General features: G+C 36.7%; 1 protein-coding gene across 8 annotated transcripts in view; it reads left to right on the plus strand.

Annotated features, from left to right (window-relative positions):
- Positions 1-9,539, plus strand: part of PIK3CB (phosphatidylinositol-4,5-bisphosphate 3-kinase catalytic subunit beta) — a 199,898-nt gene extending 190,359 nt beyond the window's left edge. For 7 of the 8 annotated variants that reach the window (XM_073899405.1, XM_073899403.1, XM_025881567.2 and 4 more), the window contains 5 exons: positions 368-535; positions 1,584-1,707; positions 3,119-3,264; positions 4,742-4,874; positions 5,247-9,539. In XM_073899405.1, the coding sequence (XP_073755506.1) occupies positions 368-535; positions 1,584-1,707; positions 3,119-3,264; positions 4,742-4,874; positions 5,247-5,384 (709 nt within the window). In that variant the 3' untranslated portion in view covers positions 5,385-9,539. The remainder of the gene's footprint in view (positions 1-367; positions 536-1,583; positions 1,708-3,118; positions 3,265-4,741; positions 4,875-5,246) is intronic. The other variant, XM_073899406.1, reaches the window with a different exon arrangement.
- The last annotated feature ends 8,582 nt before the right edge of the window (positions 9,540-18,121 follow it).

Here is an 18,121-nt window from a genome sequence, read left to right on the forward strand (position 1 = left end):
ACAGAAAATAAAACTTGTATTTTTCCATATGACAATAATACAAAAATGGCAAGGGTATCAATAGTAATAAAACTTTTTTAAAAAATCAAAAAAGAGGGGCGCCTGGGTGGCTCAGTCGTTAGGCGTCTGCCTTCGGCTCGGGTCATGATCCCAGGGTCCTGGGATTGAGCCCCGCATTGGGCTCCCTGCTCCACGGGAAGCCTGCTTCTCCCTCTCCCACTCTCCCTGCTTGTGTTCCCTCTCTCTCTGTGTCTCTCTCTGTCAAATAAATAAAATCTTAAAAAAAAAATCAAAGAAGAAAGTCTGTGAAAGTTTCATTTTATGGATAACATATATATGTGACTATGCCCATTTTTTCCCCTTTCAGGATGCTGCCTTATGGCTGTTTAGCAACAGGAGACCGCTCTGGCCTCATTGAAGTTGTGAGCACCTCTGAAACAATTGCTGACATTCAGCTGAACAGTAGCAATGTGGCTGCTGCAGCAGCCTTCAACAAAGATGCCCTTCTGAACTGGCTTAAAGAATACAACTCTGGGTTAGTTTGTTTATCATTCTTTTGAACAAACACCCAAACATATAATAACTGTTCTTTCAAGTAGAATCATCAGTGTCCTAGAGGAAATGTTAGTGTTATTTATTGCTTTACTTCAGCTTAGGTCAGAATGACAAATAGGCCTTCCTAAAGTCTCACAGATGGTTAGCATTAAATTCTGCTTTATCTAGATCAAATTCAGAGCCTTGTAGTAGGTACAGTCTTAGAATTTACGAATTTTTAAAATGACTTTTTGAATGTGTCAACTTCTGTAATTACATGAATGTATGAACCTAGTAAGTTTTCAGTAGATTTTTACAATAGAAGTAAATGAGTTTGTAGACTGATTGCTCCAAATTAAAAAAAAGACACAGGGCTGGGAATTGTGTTATTAATGGTTACTATGTTGGGAGAGCCCTAATCATAGACAATTAAGGAATTTCACAGTGAGGAGAAAACACTGCCAGTATTTTTGGCTAAAGACTTAAAAGTCGGATTTATATTTTATTGTTGGCAAAACAGAAGGACTTGTGAGAATTTGTTTTCAAATTTCAGTGTTAAGACCTTGTCTCTAAAGGGTCTGTATTATTAACTTCTAATTTAAGTAAGTGATTTTAAGTGTTGAAACTGTAATACTTAACTCTTAAATACGGAATTCTAGTGTTAGGTCAAAACTGACCAAAAAATGTTCTAAAGCCCAGCATCAGCCAGCAAAGCTGATGATCTCCTCTTATTATTATGCACATGAACTTACTTCCAACGCCAGTGAAGCTCAATCCCCAGGACATAGCAGTTTGAATGGCTGAGGCCCATTTATCTGATGTCTTTGAATCTTCCTGCTGACTCCTTTCTGCCCTGCTTCTGCAGTGTTCACCCTCCCTCTCTTGGCTGATCCAGAATGTTCTGCTCATAGGGTTTTGGCAGCTCTATGTTGCCTTTCTACTCACAATTAAAAAGGAAGCAGAAGTGTGAATTGGGTCATCCTATACTTTTGGAGACTGAAAACCTTTGTTGCTTCTTTTATTTATTTATTTTTTTCTCTTTTTTTCAGGGATGACCTAGACCGAGCCATTGAGGAGTTTACCTTGTCCTGTGCCGGCTACTGTGTAGCTTCTTATGTCCTTGGGATTGGTGATAGACACAGTGACAACATCATGGTCAAAAAAACCGGCCAGGTGAGCTGCTCCCCAGAGTCTGCCAAGGGCCTCGGTGATGCTATTACTTACATACAGCACAATCTCTTGTGCAATTCAGGCAATTCTTTAGTGATTCTCGGAGTCATGTCTTGTGCTTTTCTTTTATTTCCCATCCATTGTTTCACATACCATCTGCTTCGTATATTCATTGGTTTGTTCGCTTAAAGTTAGGTGATAAGCACTTATCTAATGTTTGAGAAGTTATTGCAGTTGTTTAAAATGACATATTCTTTCAATATAAGATTTGGGGAAAGGGGCACCTGGAGGGTGCAGTTGGTTGAGCGTCTGACTCTTGGTTTCACCTCAGGCCATGGTCTTAGGGTCATGGGATTAAGTCCCACTTCAGGCCCTGCACTCAGCGGGGAGTTGGCTTGGGACTCTCTCCTTCTCCTCTGCCCCTCCACCCAAGACTCTCTCTCTCTTTCTCTCAAATGAATAAATAAATCTTAAAAAAAAAAAGAAAAGATTTGGGGAAGAATTAATGAAGAGGGTCCTAGGACACTAAGCCAAGGGAAAAAAAGCTTTGTCAAGGAAAAAGATGGGCATAAAAGGAAATGTAGTCATAGTATACTGTTGCCACATGGCTTAGCTTTGAAATGTATTTACATAGCCTGAACAGTGTAAACCCACTGAGTATTGATTTAACCAGAAATTATAATATACTGTGCCTCATTGTATAGTATTACATTAGCACAAAGTACTGAGTCTTTACCTTCCATAATTTACTTCAAAAGTAGGAGGTAAAAAATAAGTATAAAAAAAAAAATAAGTATAAATATACCATTTAAAAAAATGGAGGAAAAACCCATGAAAGAGTGGGGAGAAGTTACCTCTAAATAGTAAATAGTAGTAGCACTCAGGGTGTTAAGGGAGCTGCTGGGGCAAGACTGTACTTTCTTTTTTGTTTCTGTATGTAGAAATACTGACCAAAGTAGTTTGATATGTAGAACTATTTGACTTTTAAAAATCAGACATGTTTATTATTTGGATGCATTTTTCTTTTTCTTTTTTGTTTCTTTTTTTTACTTTTACTTTTTAAAGATTTGTGTTTCCCACTGGGTAAATGCAATTTAATATCAGGTCTGGGTTATTATTGAGTATAAAAGATCTACGAGTGTTATTTAAACACTCTTCCCAAGTGACCCAATAGCCTTTGAAAAGAGAAAAGGGCTAATGAACATTTTGTAAGGTATGTAATTATCAAATCACTATGTTGTACACCTGAAACTAATATAATATTGTGTATCAACTATATGTCAATAAAAAGAGTGAGAAAAGGGCTCCTTTGAGGATCAGTGTAGTGTTGGGGGTCAAGGACTGCTGAGATCTTATAAACCTTTCTCTTTGGAACCAGAGAAACAAGAGAAATTAAGTCCCATTTGTTTTCCAGCTCTTCCACATTGACTTTGGACATATTCTTGGAAATTTCAAGTCTAAATTTGGCATTAAAAGGGAACGGGTGCCTTTTATTCTTACCTATGATTTCATTCATGTGATTCAACAAGGAAAAACAGGAAACACAGAGAAGTTTGGCCGGTGAGTATTGCTCTCATGTCAAGGAGAAACATATCTGACATTTTCCCTCATCTGATTAGCTGGACTAGCATTTCTTAGCTGAGATATATTTAGATCGGGGAAATAGTCTGCTACCTGGGGGCTTTTGGGGAATTTGCCTGTCAGATCCATGTTCTGGTTCAGAGAGGAGGAACAGAATCTAGAAATTTGAAATAAGTTACTGTGTTTTATTCCAATAGTACACCACTTTTTATCTTCTTAAGACATTTCATAATGAGATGCTAAGAGGGACAGGCATTTTGCTGTCATTCTAAGGGAGCCAGGGTTCAGAACTTTGTAATGTCTGATCTAGTAGTCCTCACTATTTGTAGGTTTCCAAGCACATTACTTGTCTTCTTGTTTGTTTCTTCATCTTAAAATAGGGACAAAAATAATTAAATTTTAGGGCTATTTTGGAGCACCTGGGCGGCTCAGTCTGTTAAGCGTCTGACTCTTGATTTTGGCTCAGGTCATGATCTCAGTTTTGTAGGCTCAATCCCCATGTCAGGGGCTCCATGCTCAGCAAGGAGTCTGTTCCTCTCCTCCTCTCTCTGCCCCTCCCCAAGCTTGCTCGCTCGCTCTCTCTAAAATAAATAATTTTTTAAAAAATTTAGAGCTATTATGATAATTAGAGTTGTTATATGATGTGACCAACTCATACTATATGCTTGCCAAATGATTGCTGTTAATCATTCCTAGTTCTGCCTGAGTTTCTGCAGAATATGCCTCTGGGTGTTCATTTTTCTTTTTGGCAAAATTAGGGAGATAGTATTGGATGGTCCTCTTGAATATCTTTAAGAGGAGAGAGAGGGAAAGCAAGATGATAATGGAGGTGCAGTGCAAAAGCATCGATACTGACTTGGGGGGAAAGCAAAGAAATTAGTTTCTGGAGTTAGACTACAGATCTAGAATCTACAAATATGTTCAGAAGTCCTCATGGATTATAAATTACCACTTGTTTTAGAACTAGTTTTTGGGTCTCATAGAATTAAAAAGCACAGAGTAAGTGTTACATAGCCTTTTATTAGAATTTCAACTTAGTGTGTGTTTATTTTTAAAAGATGTTTTATACATTTATTTATTTATTTATTTATTTGAGAGAGAAACAGCATGAGAGGGGAGAGGGTCAGAGGGAGAAGCTGGCTCCCCGCCAAGCCGGGAACCTGATGCGGGACTCAATCCCGGGTCTCCGGGATCATGACCTGAGCCAAAAGCAGTCGCTTAACCAGCTGACCCACCCAGGTGCCCAGTGTGTGTGATTTTAGCTAGATTTAGTCTATGTAAATTTTATTTTTGGGACAATTTTCAAAGAGTTTTAGAAATCAGAAAGTGAACGTTTAGTTCAGGAGAAATTTTCCAGCTCTTATGGAAAGTCTAGATATGTCTGTCTTGTTTTCTTTTGTGAAATTTGCTCTCTTCTCTGGTATCATGTTCTTCTGATTTGTTGCATCAACTGAAGCTTCCGCCAGTGTTGTGAGGATGCATATCTGATTTTACGACGGCACGGGAATCTCTTCATCACGCTTTTTGCACTGATGTTGACTGCAGGGCTTCCTGAGCTCACATCAGTCAAGGATATACAGTATCTGAAGGTACAAACCCCTTTTCTTTGTATATTGGACTTTGTAGGCATGAAGCTCAGCTATACCTACCTATTTCATTCAGATGTTCAAAGGGAATGGAACAAAGACATTTCCTATTAGACTATTCTTACCCAGGAGTGGTAGTGACAAGCAGCTGAGTAATTGTCTTGCAGTAATCATAAATTTCATCTTCAAAAACCCTTTGGCAGAGATTATATTATCACCCTACCTTTTGTCATTCTCTATCCTGCAAAAGGCATTTAAATAAGAACACGAGACACACAGCTTAATGGTGGCTGGGTGGGGCATGGCTGAGATTTTGACATTTGCATGTCACTGTGGAGGATATATAAAATCAGATTTTTTCCCTTTGATTTTTAGGACTCTCTTGCCTTAGGGAAGAGTGAAGAAGAAGCACTCAAGCAATTTAAACAAAAATTTGATGAGGCACTCAGGGAAAGCTGGACTACTAAAGTGAACTGGATGGCCCACACAGTTCGGAAAGACTACAGATCTTAATGATCAGCCTTTGCTCCTAATGTATTTGTTGGTTTTGTTTAGTTTTCAATTTGCACTTGCACTAAATTGAACATGACCCTGCCAGAGATGTTATAAAGGGAATGAAATCCTGGAACTCAGTTAAATTAAGAACAAGGCATCCCACAGTACCTAATCTGAACAATCCCCGATGACCACTCTCTGCTTTATTAAATGCTTCCAAGATTCATCATGAAAACTCCCAACATAATGGATAATCATTTCCTGCTGACTTTGCACGCCGAAGAATGCTACTAGAGATTATTTTCTGTCTTCTTCTTCTTCTTTTTCTTCTTCTTTTTAAGTATTTGGTACTTTTCCAGAAAGGTGTAAATACTTCTTTTTGTATTGTGACCAAGTGTTATCACTCAGCCAACTTATCCACACCTGGGGACTGGTAGTTGTTCTTACTTTCCAAATGAGGCTTAAAAGAAAGGTATCTTTCTTCCCTTTTTAAATTATATCAACTATAAATTATAACATAATTTGAAATTATGGTTATTTTTCAAAAGAAATCTTTAAATCTGTGGAAAGATTAACTCTTTTGTTGATATTTATCTATTATGACAGCATCATTCTTACCAGACTTGGTGAACATCTCGTGAGGCAAATATAATATATATGCTGCATATATATTTATAAAGTTTCTAGTGGAAGTTCTATATAAAAAGACATTTCTTTGTTTTTTTCCGTCTGTGTTTTAAAGTTTTACAAAAAGCAGTGCTTTTTCCTAAGTTACTTTTTTAGTTAACTATATGAGATCCAGTTCTTCCAGTTGCTTCTCTAATGAGGCACATAGTAATTTCAGATTTTACGTGCTATCTATGAAAGAGTTCACTTCATAGAGCATAATACTTGAGCAAACGCATCCAAGACAGAAAGCAAATGGAAAGAAACTATTTATGGAATCTTCTCCAGACCTAAAATTCAGTATTTTAGTAAAATGCCAGCTGTTCTTACTGTATTTATTAAAACTTATAATAATGTGATTTTTTCAAGGATATTAGTTCAGATTGAAATGGTTTCATGCCACATGGAATTCTTTAATTTATTTGTTGAGGTACCATACATTTAGGGTGCTAGATGGCCAATAATGTTAACATGTGCAATAAGAACTACTGGTTTGAATGTGTAAATGGATGCTCTTTCTGAGTACTGGCAATATCCAGCAAAACTACTGCTTTTTCTCCAAAGACTTTTGGGAGCTCTCAATCCTCAGTGACATGAGAAAGAGAACGAGTATTTACCCTGTGACTGAGTTTTCTATAGGAATTTTATTAAAGATTGTTTAATTTTGTTGTTTTCCTTCATGTTCTCAGTCAAATAAATGGGTGAGCTGGTTTCAGCTGCTCTTGGGACGTGTGGGCTGCTTCTTTGTGGACAGCACAGGCCTTTAGATCTCGGCACTGAGACTCTAAGAAATGGTCAGTAAACAAATCAGTCTGAGAAGTAGGCTGAGGCTCATGGTCTCTTCTCTGACTTCTTGCTTCCCAGCCTCAGCAGGCAGTGTGGGAGGCCTCTTGGACTTCGGTGGGAGCCTGAAGCTCATCAAGTTTTCATACCTTTTCGAGGTACCCTGAGATTGGGGAGAATGCCCCTTCAGTGACTCAGTACCCAAGCCAAGGCCAGACTATAGCCACTTTGTAGCTCTCTTCCATGGGGCAGATGTTCAGAGCAAGTCATAGTTTCTTAGAAAATAAGTCAGCTAAGGATGGAGATTGACCTCGAACTGACCATTCCCAGGGCTGGTCCAGACTCAGAATTCTAGGAATAGGACTGTGGAAGGATAGATTTGTTCAAGGGTTACATGCACTAGGTCTCGCAGGTCAGGGGTTTGGAGACTGGTGAACATTGCCTGCACCGCTATTTCTAGAGGAGTCTCCTCAGCCCCTAGGGAGCCTTGGTAAATATATGTCAAGTCAATGAATGTGAATGTCAAGAGTAAGAAAGGGAAATGAACCTCCCTGGACAGTCCTGGGCCTGAGCCCAGGATGGCTCTGGACTCCTCTCCACGCTCTCTGCCATAAGCCCCTCAAAGAAAACCAGGACGCTGTGACACAGCAGGCCTCTGTAGCTGCTGACCCCCCCTAACAGGTGCTCCCCACATACTTACTGAATTGCATATTTCTGATTCTCCGGTTCTGGCAGAGCCAGAGAAGAGGAGGTAGAAGGCAGAGGTTAGCAGCCTAGAGGTCTGGGCTGCAGGATGAGTTTGTTGCATGGGGGCTGGTTATCTAGTACCTTGGCTGTTAAGTGCTCTGGTCAACAATAAATCTTAGCCCAAAACACTTGGCTCCTTGTCTTTTGATCTTTTCCCAAGTTTATCCAAAACAGTGTTTTGGAAACCCTATGCATTTCCTTGAGGGCAGCCTCTGTGTCTGCCTGGGTCTGGGTAGACAAAGGATGGCTTTGTTGAACAAGTAATTCCTGAGTATTAACCTCATATGTCTATAGGCAGACACTGGGCTGCAGAGACGAGTATTTGCAATCCAGTTCTTCCTTTCTGACCCTTGAGTAAGGTATTTTATTTCTCAGGGTCTGAGCTTCCTAGTTTGTAAAGTGTGACTGATAATAACTGCCCTACTTGTTTCTGTGTGGTGGGGAGAGGCTAGGTTAAGACCTTGAATGAGAACATAGGCTGAGTCCCAATTCAGAGGCCGACTCCTTCCTTTCCCTGCTTCCCCCACTTGAAAGCCACTAAAGGCAGGAATCTCAGGGAAGGAAAGCCCCTTCCAGAGCTCTATCCCTACCTCCTGTCTGAGAAGGTCCCTGCAGTGTCGTCTTCTCAGTTCTGCCTTGTCCAGCCCATAGCCCTGTTAGCACCAGACCAGTCAGGCACCCTCTAATGCAGAGGTCACTTGTGTACAGAAGGTAAAAGACTGGTCTATGGGGTGGAGAGCAGAGAGGGACCATGCCATGTGACCCTGACTGTTGGGAATGGGCGGCTTTTCAAAAAGGAAGGGGCAAGTGCTAGGGTTTCTTGGAGCAGAGGGCCTCTGGGCTGAGTCTTCAAGGACAGATAGAAGCTAGGTGAAGGGGTGATAGGTAAGGCTAAGCAGGAAGGTACAGCACGTTACAAAGGCTTGGAGGGGAGGAAAAACGGGGTCCGTGGGCACTAACAGGCTCAACAGTTATTTCTTTGCCTCTGCCTCTTCCCCTTCCTCCACTCCAGAATGCTGCACTTCTCAGGGATCCAGACAGGATCTAAACTTTAGTCATGTCATCCTGGAGCCTCTTCCTCTCTCACTGTGGCAGTTTTATCCCCTTGTCTGATGATGGAAAAAGTGTCTGACATCACCTTCTGGGCTATTCCTGCTCTAAAATGTGTAACTAATGTATTTTTGGAACTCTGTGTTCCTTTCCACTTTGAGTAAAGCCCAGGTTTAACACTCAGAAAAGTCTGCCTTTTGAAACTCCCAACTTTTTTTATTGTGAGAAATGGCACATAAAGTATATAAAACAATAAGGCATATAAACAGGCTTAGCAAATATTCTAGAGCAGACATGCAGAAAACTATCGCATGGGTCCAAAAAGAACATTGCCAACACTTCAGAAGCCCCACCAGTTCCCCTTCCTGGTCAGGACTCCCTCCTCTCTGCCAACGTAATCACTGTCTCTTCTTTGATGGCAATCATCTTATTTCCTTACTTTACAGTTATGGGTCAGGCTTCTTTTGCTCAACATTATGTCTTTAAAAGATTCAGCCATGTGGTGGCATGATTCTTTATCATCACCACACAATATTCCATCTTACAGAGATCCTATAATTTATATATTCTTTCTACTGTTGGAACACATACATGTAGTTTCTAGTTTTGAGGCTATTACAAATAAATACTGCTATGATGATTCTAAATTATCTGCTGATTCACAGATGTATATGTTTCCTTGGATGTATATACTTAAGATTAAAAATTGGTCATAGGATTATGCATATCTTTATTTTGACTAAGTAATGCTAAAATAAGTGGTTGTGCCAACTTACTCTTCCTCTAATCCTTAATTCTTGTCACTCCATATTCTCACCAGTACCCAGTTAGCCAACATTTTAAAAACTTTATAAGTCATTCTGATTTGTGAGGTGAAAAAATTTGCATTTTTTAATTAGTAATGAGATTAAATTGCTTTTTCATGTTTTTGTTCATTTCAGTTTTCTGCTTTGTGACGTGCCTGCTTAAGTCCTTTGTCCATGTATTTATTTGGATACCTGCCGTTTGGGTTTTTTTGTTCTGAGGAGGGTTTTGTTTTTAATAACTGCTTTTTGTTTTTTGTTATGTGAAATTATATATTTCGTGTACAAGCCTTTTGTCAGTCACATGTTGAAAAGATCTTTTCCACCCAGTGTGTGACTTTCTCATTCTCATAACACATGATCTTAATTTTAAAGTGAAATTTATCATTTTTTTTTTATGGTTAATATCCCTTGTGTAGTATTTAAGATATTTTTCTCTACCCTAAGGTCATGAAGATATTCTGGATTATTCTCTAAAAGCCCTTTTTAAAAAAAACCTATTCCATTTAGATCTATAATGTACCTGGAATTGCTTTTTATAAATAGTGTGAAGTGTTTTTTTCCTATATGGGCACCAAGTTGTCCTAGTATCTTTTATTGGGATTCTTTGACTACTGTTCTATAGATCCACCTTTGTCATAAACCAGGTGTCCATATACACAGGAGTCTGCTTCTGGACTCTAGAAGATATCCAATAGATTTTACCTCCCTCTTTTTATTTTTTAAGTTAATTTATCATATTCATACATAGCATTTAGTGTGTACTAGGAATGCATCTAAAATGTTAATATATTTAATCTCTATAACAACCTTATGTATAGGTGCAAGTGTCCTTTCCCACTTTACAGATGAGAAATCTGAGGCTTAGAAGGTTAAATAATTTGTCTTTAGTCACAAAGTAAGAGGCAGCATTCAAACTCAGGGACTCTGTCTTAAGTGTTAATGCTCTTTCCTCACAATTATCAATGATGCCTCAATACACATTTCAGAATCTGCTTGTTGATCCACAAAAAGAAACCTGTGGAAATTTTTAGTGAAATTGCATAATAGGTTAGGTTGAAGCAAATTCACATCTTGAGAATATTGATTCTTCCAATCTATGACAATGGAATAATCTTCATTTAGATCCTCTTTAATTTATGTGCACAATGATTTATAGTTTTCTATGTAGAGTCTTGTATATCTTTTGTTAGAATTTTGGGTAAGTGATTTTAAGTTTTATTGTTGCTAATCTATAGCAGTGGTTTTCCAAATATGGTCCCATAAGTAGGATTATTAGCATCTCCTGGGAACTACAAATTCTTGAGGACCTCCCCTCCCCTCTGTAAGACCTACTGAATCAGAACCACTGGAGATGGAATCCAGCAACCTGTATTTTAATAAAGCTTTAACAAGTTTCAGAGCAATTAATAGATATATAGTTAATGTTTGCATTTGGCAGACATATTAAACATTCTATTAATTCTGTTTATAGAACTTACTTTGGTTTTGCATATATGATCTACAAATACAGTTTTATTTCTTCCATTCCCTTCAACATTTTGTTTCTTTTTCTTGACCTTCTTCCCTGTTTAGGAATTGCAATAAAATGTTGAATAGAAGCAATACTAAATCTTATATTGATCTCAATGGGAAAGTTTTCAATATTAAGTATGGTATATGCTCTGGAATCTGGATCTTTTGCCAGATTAAGGATGCATGCTTCAACTCCCAAGGGATTTTTTTTTTTTTAATCATGAAAGGATGCTGAGTTTATCAAATTATTTTTCTGCATTTTACTAAAGTTTTTCTCATTTGGTAAGTTTATATCGATTAGTGTTCAAATTTTAAACCAAAGTTTACATTCCTGGAATGAGCCCAACTTGATTGTGATGTATTATTTTTAATATACTGCAAGATTTGATTTGCCAATATTTCATTTAGGATTTTTGCATCTGTTTTATCAAGTGGGATTGGCTCATAAATTTGTTTTAAGATCTGTGTTAGGTTTTGTTACCAAGGTTTTGTGACCTTATAACACAGGTAAGATTGGCATTATTTCTTACTTAAAAATCTGATAGAATTTTGCCATTGACCTTATATCTGATATTTTCTTTGGGGGTATGGATTTCATTAATAGCTAGAGGGATATTAGATTTTTATCTTATTGTGTCCATTTTAAAGAGTTGTAATTTCTAGGAGTGTGTCCATCTACATTTTAAATTTTATTTCTATAAAGCAGTTGATGTGTTAAGAGTTTATTAATGTTGCAGGATTTATATTGATGTCCTCTTTTCATTCTTATTGGTTAGTGCCTTCTCTGTTTTCTTAATTAGTCTCACTAGAGGTTTTTCAATTATATTGGTCTTTGTACTTTTTGGCTTTTTTGATTCTCTGTTTGTTCTCAACATTCCTTTAATCCCTATTATTTCCTTCCTTCTACTTTATTTGGTCTTACTTTTCCCTCTCCAGTTTTGTGAGATGGTTGCTTGGCCAATCAATTTTAGCCTTTATAATAACAATCTTCAGCTGCATCCCCTAAGTTTTGAGATGAAATCTTTCCATCACCATTCAGTAAAAAGTATGTTCTAATCTCCATCTTTCTTTCTGTGTGACTTGCTGATTATTTACAAATATATTTCCAAATACATGTGAATTTTCTCATTAGTATTTTGTTGAGTTTTAGATTGCATGACATTCAGAGAACGTATCTGTATGATTTCAGTTTCTTTCAAATTTGTGAGGCTTGATTTTTATGACCCACATTATGGTCAAGTAGTATAAATGTTCAGAGTACATGTGAAAAAATCCATATACTGCAGTTACTAAGTGTTCTACATACATTCATTAGATCAGTTCTGTTGAGTTGTTTATATATCTTTATTGAGTTTTTGCCTAGTATTTATGAGAGATAAGTTAAAATATCCCACTGATTTTAGATTTGCCTATTTTGTTTGAGGCAATATTATTAGGTGCTTACAAATTTAGAGTTGATTGATATCCCTGATGAATTGAAACATTTTAAAAAATTGTTTTAAAGTGTTCTCTGTTTCTGGCAATGCTTTTTGCTTTGATGTCTACTTTCATTGATAGTAATATGATTATGCCAGCTTTCATTTGGTTAATGGTTGCATGGTACGTTTTTTTTCTTTAAACCTTTTATAAACCTTATAAATGTTTCTCTTGTAAATAGCACAGTTTTTTTTTTTAAATCCATTTAACACTCCTTACCTGTTAATTTAAGCATTCACATTTACATTTAATGTAATTGCCAATATATTTGAGGTTAAGTGAACCATCTTACTATGTAGTTTAATTTTTTCTAGCTTTTCTTTGTGTTCCTTTTTCCATGATTTTCTTTCCAGTTTTAATGGAATTCTAAAATATTTTTTTATTAATTTGGAAATCACACTATCCCACCATTCTTTTATTGATACACTACGTTACAACTTGCATACTAGACTTACCTGTGTCTAGTGTTACTTGGTACTTTTATCATCTTCCCAGACAATGCAAGTAAATCTTTTTACTTCTGTCCCAACCTGGATGCTATTGTTGTTGGATTTTAATTATAGATCATTGTTAAATCCCACAAGAAAGTATTGTTTTATACAGCCACTGTTCATTTAGCTATACAGATGATCCCGACTTAACAATGGTTTGACTTAAAATTTTTCAACTTTACAACAGTGTGAAAATAATACTCATTCAATAGAAACTGTACTTTGAATTTTGAATTTTGCTCTTTTCCTGGGCTGGAGATAACGTGGTATGATACATTCTTGTGCTGCTGGGCAGTGGCAGCAAGCCATAGCTCCCATTTCAGGCATGCCATCATGGGGGTAAACAACTGAAAAACTCAAACCATTCTGTACCTATACAATCATTCTGTTTTTTACTTTCAGTACAGTATTGAATAAATCACATGAGACATTCAGCACTTTATTATAAAATAGGCTTTGTGTTAGATGATCTTGCCCAGCTGTAGGCTTTTGTAAGTGTTCTGAACATGTTGAAGGTAGGCTAAGCTATGATGTTCAGTCAGTTTTAAATGCATTTTCGACTTATATTTCCAAATTACAGTGTTTTTTTTGGGACATAAGCCCATCATAAGTCAAGGACGATCTGTATATATGTTTTTACCATTCTCATTGCTTTTCATCCTTTTTCTTGCATTTTCAAGTTTTTATCTGGGATCATCTTTTTCTTAGACCAAAGAAAACCCTTTCATATTTCTTTTAGTTGTTCTACTCTTGATTAATTTCATCAGACTTTTGTTTGCCTGTTAATAAATGGTAGTTTTGCTGGGTATAAAAATTTAGGTTGTGGGGGGTGCCTGGGTGGCTCAGTTGGTTAAGCGACTGCCTTCGGCTCAGGTCATGATCCTGGAGCCCTGGGATCGAGTCCCACATCAGGCTCCCTGCTCAGCGGGGAGTCTGCTTCTCCCTCTGACCCTCTTCCCTCTCGTGCTCTCTGTCTCTCATTCTCTCTCTCTCAAATAAATAAAACTTAAAAAAAAAAGGAAATTTAAAAATTTAGGTTGTTAGTTACTTATTTTAGCACTTTGAAGGGATTTTTCCATTGAAAAATCCATTCTTTTCTACTGAAAAGGTAACATTTTAGTGTGTATTTTTTCTACTAACTGCTTTTAAAGATTTCCTGTTTGTCTTTGGTTTTTAGCAGTTTTACTGTGGTATGCCTGGTGTTTTCTTTTGTTTCTGTTTTTTGTATTCTCCCTGTTTGGTGTCTGCAGAACTTCTTGAATCTATAGCTTGCTACCTTTCATCATTTGGTAAATTATCTTCAAATCTGCCTCTGCATAATTCTCCTTTTGGAACTCCATTTATAATTATTTGACCTTTAACTGTGCAGTCTATATTTATTACTTTCTCCTCTATAATCTCTTTGTATTTTTTTTAGATATTTCCTTCTTACCTGTTTTCCAGTTTAGTAGTTTTCTGATTTTGAGTTACAAATTTCATTGTGTATTTTTCAGTTCTACAATTTCTATTTGGTTCTTTTTAAGTTCTTTTTTTTTTTTCCCTGTTCCCTTCAAAATTCTCAGAGTTGTCTTTATTATTTTGAACATTTTAAACATAGTTAAGCTCTACATCTAGTGAACTCAAACTGCAGCCCCTGTGGGTCTGTTTCTATTGCTTCATTATTTTTGCTGACACCAATTCATGTTGTCGTGTCTTATTTGCTTGTGTATTTATTTATGCTGCATACATCCACAGTAACTCTAATTTCAAAAACAAATCAACTCTTTATTATTATTTCTTAAGTTATGCTTTTTGGGGTCCTAGCCCAAAATGTGGGTATTTTGTTAGAGTTCCCCAGAATTAGCATTTGTGGACCCCAAGTTGTATCTCCCTAGGCCTGCTAAGCTATCCAAAGTGCTGTTTAGTCTCTTTACCTCTTGTGGAGTCAGTGAACATTCCTAGGGTTAAGTGGTTCCAAATGCCTGGCTCACAATTTTGGGTTTCTGTCTTCTGCTACATCTTGGCATAGAAATTCATCACTGCCTTTTTAGCTCTCTGGTGCCTTCAAGAAGATATGTTTTATATTTTGATCATTTTTATTAAGTTGTCATTAGCAAGAGAACTGTCAGCATTACCTTTCCCAACTTCACTCTTAACCCTACTTAACTAACTCTCCACCCACTTTAATGTGGCTTTTGCTTCATTTCATTCAGATTGATTTCATTAATTTTGTCACCAACATCCTGGATGTTGCCAAATCTAATGGACACTTTCCAGTTCTCATGCTCCTCACCTAAGCAGCAATGTGACGTAGTTAACTATTCATGTTTTGTAATACTTTCTACATCTTAGGATTTTCCTTTTATATCTTAGGATTTTCTACCATCTCAAAACACTCCTCAATCTGTTTTACTAACACTTTCTCTATCCAATCTATTTTTTCCTTGTATATTTCTTTTTAAAAAATTTGTACATAAATGCATAAATGTGATAAATGCCTAGTTTTTAAAAGTGGAATCTTAATTTTTTTTTTTTAAGATTTTATTTATTTAACAGAGACACCGTGAGAGAGGGAACACAAGCAGGGGGAGTGGGAGAGGGAGAAGCAGGCTCCCTGATGTGGGGCTCGATCCCAAGACCCTGGGATCATGACCTGAGCCGGAGGCAGACGCTTAACGACTGAGTCACCCAGGTGCCCCCTTAATTTTTTTTTTGAATTTTATTTGGTTACCCATTCCCCATCATCAACAACATTCCCCATCCCCACTAGCTCATGCTGTTTGTAACCTTCCATATTTCTCTCCATGCTTTCAAAATTGTGTACAGAAAGCTTATATAAAGACATACACATTATATAGGGGGTCTTTTTTTTTTTTTTTTTACAAAATTGCACTATGTTATACCTGCTTTTCTGCAACTCGCTTTTCTTTTACTCAGAAGTACCTTATGGAAATCTCTGCAGTTCATTCTAAATGGATGGATTATAGTTTATGGTGTATTATATTCAATCATTTCTCTGTAGATGGGCATTCGCAATTTCCAATTTTTTCCCACTATAAACAATGCTGCAATAAACATATATTTATGTATATATTCTTATATGTATACTTATGTATATATTCTTATATATTGTTATTGATGGCTTTGTTTTTATGGGATAGATTCCCAGTAGAAGTGTGTGTGTGTGCACATGCTGTCTTAAAACACTTTATTGTAAGTACACCTTAAAATCTTTATTGAAATTTAACATTCATATAGAACATATAGGCAGAAAGGTAAAAATCATATAGTTAAATAACTTCATTAATTTTCAGGAAGTAAATACATCTTTGTAACTAGCACCCACATCAAATAGAAAATTACTATCACCTCAGAAATTCTTCTCATGCTCCTAGTTACTAACTCCCTTCTAAAGTGAGTATTATGTGGACTTCTAAAACTATGTATTAGTTTTTGCCTGTTTTCCCTGTTTTTGAATTTTATGTAAATGGAATTTTTAAATTTAACAAACATCAGATTTTTTCCCCTAAGAACTTAGAATACTTATTTTAACCTCAAAGTTAACCTTCTACATCCCCAACAGCAATATGTCATTGTTCTTTTTCTTTGCTGTTTTCATTGTTAAAATAATTTTCCTAACTACAAATTAATTTGAGCATTTAAAAAATATACTTGCTGGCTATTTGATTTCATTTTCCATAGCTCATTCATATCCTTTCCATTTTACAATTAGCCTGATTCTTACCAACTTCTAAGAGCTCTTTATATATATCTTGACCCTTGTCTTTTACAAATTTCCCCCAAATCTATTATTAGCTTTGTTTGTAGTATTTTTTAACCATACAACTTTCAAATTTTTACATAGTCAAATATGTCTGTCTTTTGTTTTATAGCTTCAGAATTTTCTTTCTTAATGACAATCTTCCTTGCCCTTGGCCAATCTCAAATACTATACAGCTCTTCAGGGTTTAATTTTAGGCTCCCTTTTTTTTGTCTACAAAATCCCTAGTTGATTGTCATCCATTCCCATTGCTTTAAACCTCCCCCAAATGCAGATGATGCCCGTTTGTACAGCTCCAGCCCAGACCTTTGAGCCTCAGTAACATGAATCTGTCTACTGTCAGTGAGGCGTGTGCTAAGTCCTGGGGGATACAAGAGTATGTGGTCCCTGCCCTCCAAGCTTATTAGAGGAAGTAGATACTGTATTAATTTAGAGGGATAACTGGGAGACTTGATCTCATGCACATTTTGTACTGCTATAAGGGAAAGGCTACAGCCAAAAGATTAGTTCCAGAATATATGCAGAACTACAGATCTATTAGAAAATGTCAACTCAATAGAAAAACAAGCAAAAGAAAAGGTAATTCTTGGAAAAGAAAACGTGAGCGGCCAATAAACATGTAGGACAATCAACTTCACCACTCATCAGAGAAAATAAAATGAAATACCATTTTTTTCAGGGCACCTGGCTGACTCACTCAGAAGAGCGTGAAACTCTTGATCTTGGGGTTGTGAGTTGGAGCTCCACATTGGGTGTAGAGATTACTTAAATTAATAAAAACTTAATAAAGTAAAATGATACAGGATTTTTTAAAAACCAGTGGATTGGCAAAATTTTAAAATCCTGACTACTTCAAGTGTTGAAAACATGAGGAAAAGAACTTCTTCAAAATTTATAATGGTACAACCACCTTTGAGAGCAATTTGGCAAATACCTAATACTGACAATATACCTACCCTTTGATTTAGCAATTCCACTTCAGAATATCCTTAGGGCAGTGCTTCTCAATCTTTGATGTACATATAAATCACCACGGGGCCTTGTTAAAACACAGATTGTGTTTCAGTAGGCCTGGGGAAGGACCAGAGATTCTTAATTCCTAAAAAGCTCTTAGGTGATGTCATTGCTGCTAGTCCAGGGACACCTTTAAACAGCAAGGCCCAAGAGAAACTCATGCATATCCTCAAGGGACATACACAGAGATGTTCATTAGAGCACGGATGGTATTAATGAGCTTCTGAAAACTACTGGGGTGAGTAGGTAGCTAAATTCGTATGGTTAAAAGCAAGAGTTAAAAGGAACTGGAGTTGCACATGCCAACCGAGATAAATCTCAAAAACAATGTTGAGTGGGAAAAAAAAGCAAGCTGCAGGAAGGATACAAGAATAGGATATTTAACATTTTAAATAATACTGTGTATTGTTTAGAGATGTATGCCTATATGGTAAAAGAATGTAGACTTGC

This window comes from Callorhinus ursinus, unplaced genomic scaffold (genome assembly GCF_003265705.2).
Source record: "Callorhinus ursinus isolate GAN/ISIS: 27379988/994484 unplaced genomic scaffold, GSC_fseal_2.0 scaffold1, whole genome shotgun sequence".
Classification (NCBI taxonomy): domain Eukaryota; kingdom Metazoa; phylum Chordata; class Mammalia; order Carnivora; family Otariidae; genus Callorhinus; species Callorhinus ursinus.